Raw genomic sequence first — 12,647 nt, forward strand, 5'->3', positions numbered from 1 at the left:
ATCTATTTGATGTAATCTTCTTTTGCGGTGTGTTTATTGAGACCGATGAATTGTGGGTTTATGATCAAGTTTATCTATGAACAATATTTGAATCTTCTCTGAATTCTTTTATGTATGAATGGTTATCTTTGCAAGTCTCTTCGAATTATCAGTTTGGTTTGGCCTACTAGATTGATCTTTCTTGCAATGGGAGAAGTGCTTAGCTTTAGGTTCAATCCTGTGGTGTCCTTTCCCAGTGACAGTAGTGGCAGCAAGGCACGTATTGTATTGTTGCCATCGAGGATAACAAGATGGTTTTTTTTATCATATTGCATGAATTTATCCCTCTAAATCATGTCATCTTGCTTAAGGCGTTACTCTGTTCTTATGAACTTAATACTCTAGATGCATGCTGGATAGCGGTCGATGTGTGGAGTAATAGTAGTAGATGCAGGCAAGAGTCGGTCTACTTGTCTTGGACGTGATGCCTATATACATGATCATACCTAGATATTCTCATAACTATGCTCAATTCTGCAATTGCTCAACAGTAATTCGTTCACCCACCGTAAAATACCTATGCTCTTGAGAGAAGCCACTAGTGAAACCTATGGCCCCTGAGTCTATCTCTATCATATTAATCTTTCAATACTTAGTTATTTTCATTGCTTTTATTTTACTTTGCATGTTTATCATAAAAATACCAAAAATCTTATCTTATCATATCTATCAGATCTCACTCTCGTAAGTGACCATGTAGGGATTGACAACCCCTTATCGCATTGGTTGCGAGGATTTATTTGTTTTGTGTAGGTGCGAGGGACTCGCGTGTAGCCTCCTACTGGATTGATACCTTGGTTCTCAAAAACTGAGGGAAATACTTACGCTACTTTGATGCACCACCCTTCCCTCTTCAAGGGAAAACCAACGCAAGTGCTTAAGAGGTAGCAAGAAGGATTTCTGGCGCCGTTGCCGGGGAGGTCTACGCAAAAGTCAACATACCAAGTACCCATCACAAACCCTTATCTCCTGCATTACATTATTTGCCATTTGCCTCTCGTTTTCCTCTCCCCCACTTCACCCTTGCCATTTTATTTGCCCTCTCTTCTCGCTCGCCTTTTTTTCCGCCATGTCTGAATCAAAAAGGGTTGGGGGTTCTCTCCAGAGTTTTAGTACTTTGGACAACCCTTCTATTCTCGCTAAGCTCATAAATAAGGATACTATGGAAAAACCTACCGGAGTTATCAATGAGAATCTTAATAATTTTGATGAAGATGATTCTGGAATTTTTCGTTATTTACTTGATGAATCTTTGAAAGATGCTTGGTATAGACTATTAAGGATCAGGGCTAGCTATGTGCCTCAATACCAAATTGAAGTTTACTTAAAAAGCTTTTATATTGCCCTTCCTTCTTCTTTTAAGCATGTATTAGATTCTATATTTGAAGAAGGTTTTCTTGAAGGGGATGTCGTAGACACTTATGAAAAAATGAAAACCATATTTGGGCACCCCATGAATGAGAAAGTTGAATCTACATCTCTTTTGCTCTCTTACCAGAACGAATCTATTAAAGAGATAAAGGCTATCCTAGATACAAATTTCCGTAACATACTTAATCTTTCCTCTACCATTAATAGCCATGTGCTTTATCGAAATAGAAGGATTAATTCTATAGATAGCAAGTTTGCTCTTTTCTTTCCTAAGACCAAAGATGGCAATACCTAGATCTATCCTTGCTTGTTATACCTAGCTAGGGGCGTTAAACGATAGCGCTTGTTGGGAGGCAACCCAATTTTATTTTTATTCCCTGATTTTTTCTCCTGTTTAGTAGTAAATAATTTATCTAGCCTCTGTTTTGGTTGTATTTTTTCTGTTTAATTAGTGTTTGTTCCAAGTAGAACCGTTGGGAAGACTTGGGGAAAGTCTTGTTAATCTTGCTGTAAAAAACAGAAACTTTAGCGCTCACGAGAACTGCTGCCATTTTTATTTGGAAAGTGCTATTTAGTTAATTCTTTTAGCAGATGATTAATAGATAAATTCCTCACGTCCAGCAATTTATTTTAGAATTTTTGGGATTCTAGGTCTTGCGCTAGCTACAGATTCCTCATCGTCGCGGCCTCATCCTCCACGCCACCAGCGCTACTGGCCTCCTTGGCGAGCTCCGTCCGCCGCCCTGGCGGCGATGTAGTCTAGCTCCGCCTGGGTGGTGTCCTGGATGAGCCGCGGCTCCTCGCGGACGTACCTCTCCACCAAGGTGTTGAAGAACTCCTGCACCTGATCCTCCTCCGGCTCGGCCCAATTCGGGTCAAGGCCGTGCGCATTGCAGTCCGGCATCATGGCGATGATGTCAGTTCGGCGAGAGTTGTTGCTTAGCGGGACCACCCCCACCGGCAACCCAAACAAGGGCCCCTTGGCGAGCTTGCCAGCCTTCGCCGCCTTGTCGGCCGTCTTGGCCCTGCCGTCGCGACTAACGTCGAGCTGCAAGAGCCGCTGGCAGAAGTGGGCGTGCCCCATCACCGTGAAGTTGTGGTTCAGACCGGGGCGGAGCCGCATGATGTCAGCCGCGTTGCTGAAAAGCCAAGCCGGCCTCCCCTTGTTGTGCATAGGAGCGATGCGGCGGCGGATGAAATCCGCCCCAATCATCTCCAGGGTGAGCCCAGCAGCGGCGAGGCGGTGGATCCTGGTGGTGGCGACCGTGAGCCTCCCGTCCTAGGCGTTGATATATCTCCGTCGTATCTATAATTTTTGATTGTTCCATGCCAATATTCTACAACTTTCATATACTTTTGGCAACTTTTTATACTATTTTTGGGACTAACATATTGATCCAGTGCCCAGTGCCAGTTCCTGTTTGTTGCATGTTTTTTGTTTCGCAGAATATCCATATCAAACGGAGTCCAAACGGGATAAAAACTGACGGAGATTTTTTTGGAATATATATGATTTTTGGGGAAAAAATACACGCGAGATGATGCCCGAGGGGGCCACGAGGCAGGGGGTGCCCCAGGGGGGCAAGCACGCCCCAGACCCTCATGGCCACCCCGTAAGGCGGTTGGTGCCCTTATTTCGCCGCAAGAAAGCTAATATCCGGATAGAAATCGTGTTAAAATTTCAGCCCAATCAGAGTTACGGATCTCCGGGAATATAAGAAACGGTGAAAGGGAAGAATCTGGGAACGCAGAAACAGAGAGAGATAGAGAGACAGATCCAAAATAAAAACCATACCATTATATTTGGCACAAAATAAATATTGATAAGACCTAGAATTTCAAACGTCAATTAGTTTGATGCGAGGCATGAAGCCCTACCGGAGATGGGAGGCGGCGTTGCCGATGGAGGTGAGCAAGAGGGCTGACCATGCAAGTACAGCGGTTAGCGCTCAAGAATGAGGTTTAGAGGGACAACAGGCAACAACTAGATGGAGGGGGCGACGAGGCCGCACGGGTGGGGAATGGCGGCGCGACAGGCACGCCTGCTACGCGAGACGTTGGCAAGAGGGCGGGTCGATGAGGGTACAAGGAGGAAGACGAAGGCGATAGAAGACGTCACGTGGAATCGATGAACACCATTTTTTTTCTAGGCAACATAGCCTCTCCCAAATCTACATAACTCTTTGAGTAAAAGTCACTTACGGTCACTGAAGTCGCTCGTTGTGTGCAAAAAAGTCAATTAACTCAGAAACTGCAATTTCAAGTTGAAGAAATTGTTCCATATGCACACAAATGGTCATTGGAGGCAATATTCTATGTATTATGTATTTCGCGACGTCGGGTGGAGCGATGTTTCCAGCGGGGTAGCAGCGGCCTACCGTGCTGAAGGAGTTGTGCATGCATGTTGTGGTAGATCTATGCCCTAGGAGTTGGTTTCACGAGACTTTTGTGCTAGAAGCTCTGGGCTTCCTTTTGGTTGGGGCACTACGGCTGGCAGGGCTGTGACATCATCGAATCGTCGGTAGCGAGAGTTGTGTTGGTTGTTCCCAGGAGAGGAGTAGTGGAGAGGGTTGTCTTGGCCTAGATCCAGCTGCCTTAATTAGGGGATCGATGGGGCCAATCCAAAGCCCAATGACTGCCACCGTAGTCATTGGTAGGCGACCGCCGGGTTGGACTCTCCTTCATTCAGATTCCGTCGGTTTTGCCATGTTGTTCACGGCTGGGGTTGCCTTAGGGTGGGGAAGGAGTGGCCTTCCTGCTAGTGCCTTCGGTGGGTGGCAATGCGTGCGGATTGGGATGTAGGCTTGGGGCCATGGATGCTGGGGCGGCAACCCCGAGAGGTGAGGCTGTGCCGGTGGCTTGTTGGCGAGCGGGCTATAGCGGTGGTGGCAATTCTTCTTGGATATGAGGGTAGCAAGAGGAGGAGTGGAGGATGATTTATGGTGTCATTGTGACTTCGGTGGTGGCGACTCCCTGACCAAGACCTGGAGGCCTCATGTTGGCTAGGTGGCCTTCCCCTTGGGTTGGATCGGTGCCCTTGGTACCTCGGGTGGCATAGGTGAGGGTCTGAGTGATTGTTTAGTGCTTATGCCACTGACGATAATACCTATGGGTGTCACTTACCTCTTAGGGGGGGGTGTCATTGTGGGTATCCTCTCCGTTTCAGGGTTCCAGATAAAATCCCTTGCCTGTCGTTGGGAGCATTTGTCAAGGAACTCATGTGCCATATGGTGTTGCAGCATGTAGACGTCTTCAGACTTGCTTTGATCCTGGCATGAAGCTTATTCAACTCTGGCATGGGGTGGATTCGTTGGTCTCCTATCTTTACACATGCCCTTGTAGTCACCATCCTCGGTCCTCGCTATCCATAGGCAGGATTGGTGCTCCAAGGCTCGGAGCGAGAGAGCATACGACTACCCTCTCCGGCAATGGCTTGGTGTGTTCGATGCAAGAGTCCGGTGGTTATCCAAGGCAGTGTGGTTCACTCCTACTCGGTAGTTTAGGTCGTCGTTTGTTAGGTGTCGTGATTCATATTTTAATGATTCGAGTTGGGGAATTCTCAACTTTATGTCAGATCTCATTTTTATGTTTTGGTCTACTTGTTTCGGTACTTTCTCATCACCTTGTACCGGTTCGACTGTTTGGACTTTATATATAATGTTGAATGAAAGCCTATTTCGAGAACCATGACATGCTTGATCGCTGGGGATGACCTAACACCGCTATCTGTCTTCTCTATCATTGTCACTCGGAGACAATGCTCCACCTCTTCGCTCAGTGCTTGTACATGTGCTTGATTTAGTATATGGCTACTGTGAATTTTAATCTTCCTGTTGTTTCCCTTCTAACCATCAACACCATATCCCTTCATTGTGGGTGAAGGGTGGACCGCTAGTTCAAAAGTTGTGTGAATGATAAAACACCATTTGCCTCCTTTGATGTTCCATTTGGCAAGAGAGCGATAGAAGGATCTTTAAGAGTTGAGCCAAATCATAGGGTGTGACTTTCCAGCTTGCTATGAGTGAGCTTCATGCTTGGAAGATGGCGGGCCTAAAGGGTGCAACGATACTATAATCATATTGATGCATCACCTACTACACAACCAACCTTGCCTCGAGACGAGTTTAAAAAAATCGGTTCTCCTTACTAATGTTGCTTTGAGAGAGCTCGATGAGGTGTTGTCTTTGTTGTAGGACTTTGGCCCTAACGACGACAATGATGGCAGTCCTGCTTCATGGGCGAACTTCTCCCCTAGGAATACCTATGCTCTTCTCACTACTGAAAAAGTCAAGAACCCCACCGGCCACCTAATTTGGTCCTCTAAGGTGCCTATCAAGGTACATATTTGGTTGGTTGTTGTTCAGAAACAGCCTCAACACCAAGCACAACCTCACCAGGAGGACTATAGCTCCTAGTAGCCTCCACCCAAGATGCGACGCGTCGGTAGAGGACATTTGCATTGCTTGACTACCATGCAAGTTTGGGGCACTTTACAGCTATGGGCTTCCTCCTCGCTGGACATGGGGCACTCTCTATTCTTTGGAAGATTTGGGACTCACGGAACACTCTTGGTCTTCTGTAATGAGGATCACACTCCTAAGATCACTATTAGAAATCTTGTAAATGATTTTTCTCTTTGGACTACTCGTTCTATGAAATGATATACTCCCTCCGTTTCGCTATGGGCTTCCTCCTCCCTGGACATGGGGCGCTCTCTATTCTTTGGAAGATTTGGGACTCACAGAACACTCTTGGTCTTCTGTAATGAGGATCACACTCCTAAGATCACTATTAGAAATCTTGTAAATGATTTTTCTCTTTGAACTACTCGTTCTACGAAATGATATAATCCCTCCGTTTCTTAGTATAAGTCTTTTTAGAGATTCCAACAAGTGACTATATACGGAACAAAATGAATGAATCTACACTCTAAAATATGTCTACATACATCCGTATGTTGTAGTCCATTTAAAATGTCTAAAAAGACATATTTAGGAACGAAGGGAGTACAAAAGATGGCTATTGTGTCTTGAGGACAATACTTGTCCTCACACGCTAGCACACTATCGTAATTTCATCCTTGATGCACCTGAGTAATATATTCAGGTGGAGACACTCCCTCCCTCCCCGGTGGTTGTTAAAAAATAATCTTCGCCTTGAGTGGACCGACTAGCAACCATCATGAGTCAGAAAACTTCTTTCATTTTTTTTCGTGTAACCTCTAGAGACGTCATGTAACTCTTGGACACGAATCTACTTACAAATATAAAAGATTTTTTTGAATATTTTTAATATGGACTACACGCGGACTAAAATGAGTGAACAAATACAGTAAAACGTATATGTATACCTTTGTTTCGGAAAAATAAATAAATTTAGACCATCTTATATTTGTGAACGGAGGGAGTACATTCTTAGCATTATCTTCTCGATACAATGAAATAGTACAACGGTACTGTCCTTGAATGAGATATGGAAGCTCACAGGCAGCGGGAACGGCACTGGCCTCGCGAGGCTCGCGTACACCGGCCAGTGGGGCGGGCTCGGCGCCGACGCCTTCGCCGGCCCGTTCGTGGTGTCGGGGACGCGCAACCGGTTGGTGGTCACGGGGTGCAACCAGCAGGCCACGCTGCTCGGGGAAGGCGGCAACGTCATCGTCGGTTGCTCCGCCTTCTGCCCCGTCACCGACACGTTTCTGAGCACGATCTCCCCGGAGGAGGTCACCGCGTGCGCCGGCGTGGGCTGCTGCGAGACGCCCATCCCCATCGGCCGCCTTTCCTACAGCGTGCAGCTCGCGGGGCTGGACCTGAACCAGGAGATGGACCTCCAGCTGCCTATCGCGGTGCGCATCGCCGAGACTGGCTGGTTCGAGGGCAACTCCGCCGGGCTGCTCAACAAGTCGCTCCAGGGCTCCTCCAGCACGACGGCGATCTCCGTGGTGCTGGAGTGGGTGATGGAGTCCAAGCGGCTCCTGCAACCCCAGGATACAGCGACGGGCTGCCCACAGGAGGCGGCGAGGAGCGTGTGCCGGAGCAGCCGCAGCGCATGCCTCAACGTCACCAACAACTACCGCACTGGCTACGTGTGCCATTGCGAGGAGGGCTACGAGGGCAACCCATACCTCGCCGGCGCCGGCGGATGCCCGACAAGTTCATGTGCTTCGGCATCTGCGCCAACACGCTTGGAGCGTACCAGTGCCGGTGCCCGCCGGGCTCCCGTGGCAACCCCCAGATCAAAGATGGCTGCGTGAAATCATCTCTAGGTGAGCATGTATAACACCACTGATGATGGTACATATGTGAGCTTGCACGTCAGGGAGACAGGAATTGCATTGGTTCTTGCTCTGAACCATGACGCATTTTCTCTCACGTTTTCAGGTCTGGGTGTCGGCATAGGAATCGGCTGTGGTGCTGGCCTTCTACTCCTGATACTTGGTGTCTTTTTTGTGACCCGGAAGCTGAAGCAGCAGAGGGCAAAAGTACTGAAGAAGAAATTTTTCAGGCAAAACAGGGGGCATCTGCTGCAGCAATTGGTGTCGCAAAAGGCAGACATCGCTGAGAGGATGATCATCCCCTTGGTGGAGCTGGAGAAGGCCACCAATAACTTTGACAAAGCTCGCGAGATCGGCGGAGGAGGGCACGGCACCGTGTACAAAGGGATCATGTCAGACCTGCACGTCGTGGCGATCAAGAAGTCCAAGGTCGTGGTTCAGAGGGAGATCGACGAGTTCATCAATGAGGTAGCCATCCTCTCGCAGATCAACCATCGGAACGTGGTGAAGCTCTTCGGGTGCTGCCTCGAGACGGAGGTGCCGTTGTTGGTGTATGAGTTCATCTCCAATGGGACTCTTTATGACCATCTTCATGTGGAAGAGCCTGAAGCATCATTGCCATGGGTGGAGCGCCTGAGAATTGCCACGGAGACTGCGAGAGCTTTCACGTACCTTCACTCAGCCGTGTCAATCCCTATAGTCCACAGGGACATCAAATCTCAGAACATCCTATTAGATGGCACTCTCATAGCAAAGGTGTCAGACTTTGGAGCTTCGAGGTGCATTCCAATCGATCAAACAGGGGACGCAACTGCCATCCAAGGGACATTTGGGTATCTAGACCCCATGTACTACTACTTCGGACAACTCACTGAGAAGAGTGATGTTTATAGCTTTGGCGTTCTCCTCATGGAGCTGCTAACGAGGAAAAAACCATGCTCATATCGATCGTCTGAGGAGAAAAGCCTGGTTGCATATTTCACCGCCTTGCTCGCAACAGGCGACCTTGCCAGTTTGTTAGATCCTCAGGTTGTGCAGGAAGGAGGCAAGATGGTTGAAGAGGTAGCCCTATTGGCAGCGGCATGCGTGAGGATGGAAGGGGGCCAACGGCCAACCATGAGGCAAGTGGAGATGACACTGGAGAACCTTCGAGTACCCCATGGAAATGTCGTGATGTCTGATATGGATGCACCAAGTTATGCAATGATCGAGGGTGGAAAAACGGAGGAGGTGAGCAGACAATATAGCCAGGAAGAAGAATATTTGTTGTCATCAAGATACCCGAGGTAGTGACTGTGTTCCTGTGTGATATGCACATGGATCAAATGGCTTGTATGCTTTATGTATTTTTTTTCTTTTTCATGTAAGGAAATAGTGAGGCTTGTATACAGCAAAGAAGACAAGTAGGAATAATAGTACGATGAATGCAAGAAAAAAGTAATAATAGGATCGATAAGGCCCGGCCATTTGGCTGTTAATCAAGGGACGTTGATCGGGTCAGTTAACTGCTTGTCTGCAAGTTGTGACTAGTCTATGCTAACCGATTGTCGTTGTCCTATGCCCTTGATTGGGGTGGCAATATTACAGGCCCAAAAGAGAGAGGACGCGGGACTTGCATAGTAAAGTCGATGCATGCACCTTGTGATTGGATAGATAGATCTGAGTTTCTTAATTAGGATTCTCTATCAAGTGGTAGCAAGAGGCCAAGAGTAAGCAGTAGCACACACTTGCATATACTCACATCGACTGATCTATATACTATATCACCAAGCTCCCTAGAATTGAAGGCATCACAGTCAATTATGGTCTTCAATTGGAATTTGGTCAGCCAATTTTGATCGGGTCAACAATTTCTCAAAACTCTCTCATTTAATATTTTATACAATATATTATGCTTCCTATTTTTAATTTTCATAATTAACTGAGGCTTCAATTTAGAATTGGTTCACTCGATTTTGACCGGATCAACAATATCTCAAAAAGCTCTCTCATTTAATTATTTTAGTTCTCTATGTTCCGTAATTTTAAAGCTCATTCATTCGACTGAGGTATTCAATTCTGGATTTGGTTTATGATTTTGATCGGTCAACGATTTTTCAAATCAATCAGTAGTAACCGGCCTATAAAACATGTATCAACTCCTCGCCAACTCCTATCACCCAGAAAAAAGCGCTACCATGTGATAATATACCACGAATATAGTACATGCAACCAATGATGAAAAAACATCCCCACATAAATATGGGTTGATTAGCGGCTAACACAGAATCGCACCGCAAAAGGCCCACCAAATAACCACATTATAAATCAACATAAAACACACTCCATCATCTCCCCCACTAGTCAAACTAAATACTCCATCAGTTTCAAAATATAAGGGTTATTATTTTTTTGGAAAGTCAATTTTCTTTAATGTTAACCAAGTTCAGAGCCAAAAATATCGTCATCCACAATATTAAACAAAAATAATATGAAAATTCATTTCATGATAAATCGAATAACACCAGTTTGATATATGAATTTTGATATATTTCTCTACAAATTTGATCAAACTTAAAGAGGTTTAACTTTTCAAAAAAGCAATACACCATATTTTTTGAAATAGAGTGAGTAAAGAAATTTAAGAATCCCAAAAAATTCAACGGCGCAGTAAAGCACGCCAACCCTTCTAGTATACACGAGGATGACCTTGTTTGAAAGCCCTCGTCACTAGAAGCACAAATATGCAAATGAAGCTTCAGTTGAAATTTTCATTTATAAGATAAATTTATGTCTAACTTGCAAACATAGTGAAAAAAACATGTGAGTGCAGCATGACGACACAATGGACCTATATCACTAAGCTTACTAGAATTGGAGGCCTCACAATCAATTAAGGTCTTCAATTGGAATTTGGTCACCCAATTTTGATCGGGTCAACAATTTCTCAAAACTCTCTCATTTAATTTTTTATAAAATATATTATGCTTCCTAATTTTTAAATCTTCATAATTAATTGAGGCTTCAATTTAGAATTGCTTCACCTGATTTTGACCGGGTCAACAATATCCCAAGGAGCTCTCCCATTTAATTACTTTAGTTCTCTATGTTCCCTAATTTTAGTGCTCATTCATTCGATTGAGGTATTCAATTCTAGATCCGGTTTATGATTTTGATCGGTCAACAATTTTTCAAATTAATCAGTAGTAACCGGCCTATAAAACATGTATCAACTCCTCGCCAACTCCTATTACCCAGGAAAAAGCGCCATCATGTGATACTATAACATGAATATAGTACATGCAACCAACGATAAAAAAATATCCCCACATAAATATGGGTTGATTAGCGGATAACACAGGATCGCAGCGCAAAAGGCCCACCAAATAACCACATTATAAATAAACATAAAACACACTCCATCATCTCTTCTAACGGTCAAACTAAATACTCCATCAGTTTCAAAATATAAGGGTTATTATTTTCTGGAAAGCCAAGTTTCTTTAATTTTGTCCAAGTTCAGAGCCAAAAATATCGACATCCACAATATTAAACAAAATATATGAAAATTCATTTCATGATGAATCAAATAACACCTGTTTGATATTATGAATTTTGATAAATTTCTCTACAAATTTGATCAAACTTAAAGAGGTTTGACTTTTCAAAAAAGTAATACACCATATATTTTAAAATAGAGTGAGTAAAGAAATTTAAGAATCCCAACAAATTCAACAGCGCAGCATAGCGCGCCCAACCCTTCTAGTATACACGAGGATGGCCTTGTTTGAAAGCCCTCGTCACTAGAAGCACAAATATGCAAATGAAGCTTCAATTGAAATTTTGGTTTATAAGATAAATTTATTTCTAACTTGCAAACATTGTGAAAAAAACATGTGAGTGCAGCATGACGATACAATGGACGGAGCATAGCATCTGTGCAATCTCTGGTAAAGATACTGTCGATGAAGATAGTAAATGATTGATGTGACAAGATTGGTGGAATAAGGGGCAATAAAATTCAATTGAATAAGCAACATGCATGAAATACAACGGGCCTGCATGTGTCTGAACCTCCAAGAAATGGATGGCCTAGAGTATCTCCACTCGCCCCCCCCCTCCCCCCCAACAGGCCTCCCAAGACATTTTTTTATCGTCGGCGTCTAAAAATTAGCCCAGTCGCGTCCCCAAAAGTCCAAATTTCTCCTGTTAGGGCCGAAATTGGCGCCGGCGGACTCAGGACGACCCGGCGCACTGTAAGGCGCCCGGGGGCACCGGTGGAAGCGTTTTTGGCGCGAAAGAACGGCGGGCCCGCTGAGTCAGTGACCAGCCGCGTCTCGTCTTCCTCGCGCCCTGTTTCCCGCGGGGAATCAATGGCAAGGCTGCCGCCGGTCAGCCTTCCATTGATTCCCCACGGGCGGCGCAGCGAAGGCCCGGCGACGGGCCATCCATCTCTCGCCACGCATACACATACGTCTACTACCCCCCGACGGATATAAAAAGCCACCCCCTCCTCACTGGTAGACGCACTCTCGCCCATTGTCCCTCTCTCGTCGTCGCCGCCCCATCCCACCTCTCTCTCCCCGACACCAGCCATCGATGGGTGAGCGTTTCCCCAGCGATGGTGCGGCGGCCAACGGCTTCGGCCGCCTTACCCTGCACAAGTGGGAGGCGCACCTCCTCCACCAGGCCAACTACCCGGCGCCGCCTGACATGCGCACTCCAGGGCGGTGGAGGCTCAGCGCCGGGGGCGTCCCAGTCCCTCCGCAGCCCGACGTCGACCATCCCGCCTACTTCCATGATGAGATCGAGCACATCCGGGCCTCCCTGCCGGAGGAGGTTCGCAGCCGCCCGGAGTAGGCCACCGGCAACCATGCCAGCTGGGCGGCGTACTTCCAACGCCGCCACGAGGAGCAGCTCGCCTCCACCAACAGCGCGCTGGTGAGGGGGCGCCACAATGCCGACGGCCGCCGCCTGTAGTGGGGCG

At 46.3% G+C, this 12,647-nt stretch overlaps 1 protein-coding gene across 1 annotated transcript; it reads left to right on the forward strand.

Annotated features, from left to right (window-relative positions):
* The first annotated feature begins 7,089 nt into the window (after positions 1-7,089).
* Positions 7,090-9,167, forward strand: LOC147972725 (wall-associated receptor kinase 5-like). The gene is made up of 2 exons (XM_087521650.1): positions 7,090-7,672; positions 7,788-9,167. Exons 1-2 carry the CDS (start codon positions 7,456-7,458, stop codon positions 8,969-8,971), a joined length of 1,401 nt encoding a protein of 466 aa, XP_087377776.1. The 5' UTR covers positions 7,090-7,455; the 3' UTR covers positions 8,972-9,167.
* The last annotated feature ends 3,480 nt before the right edge of the window (positions 9,168-12,647 follow it).

This window comes from Triticum urartu, chromosome 5A (assembly GCF_056163025.1).
Source record: "Triticum urartu cultivar PI428250 chromosome 5A, HENAU_Tu73, whole genome shotgun sequence".
Classification (NCBI taxonomy): domain Eukaryota; kingdom Viridiplantae; phylum Streptophyta; class Magnoliopsida; order Poales; family Poaceae; genus Triticum; species Triticum urartu.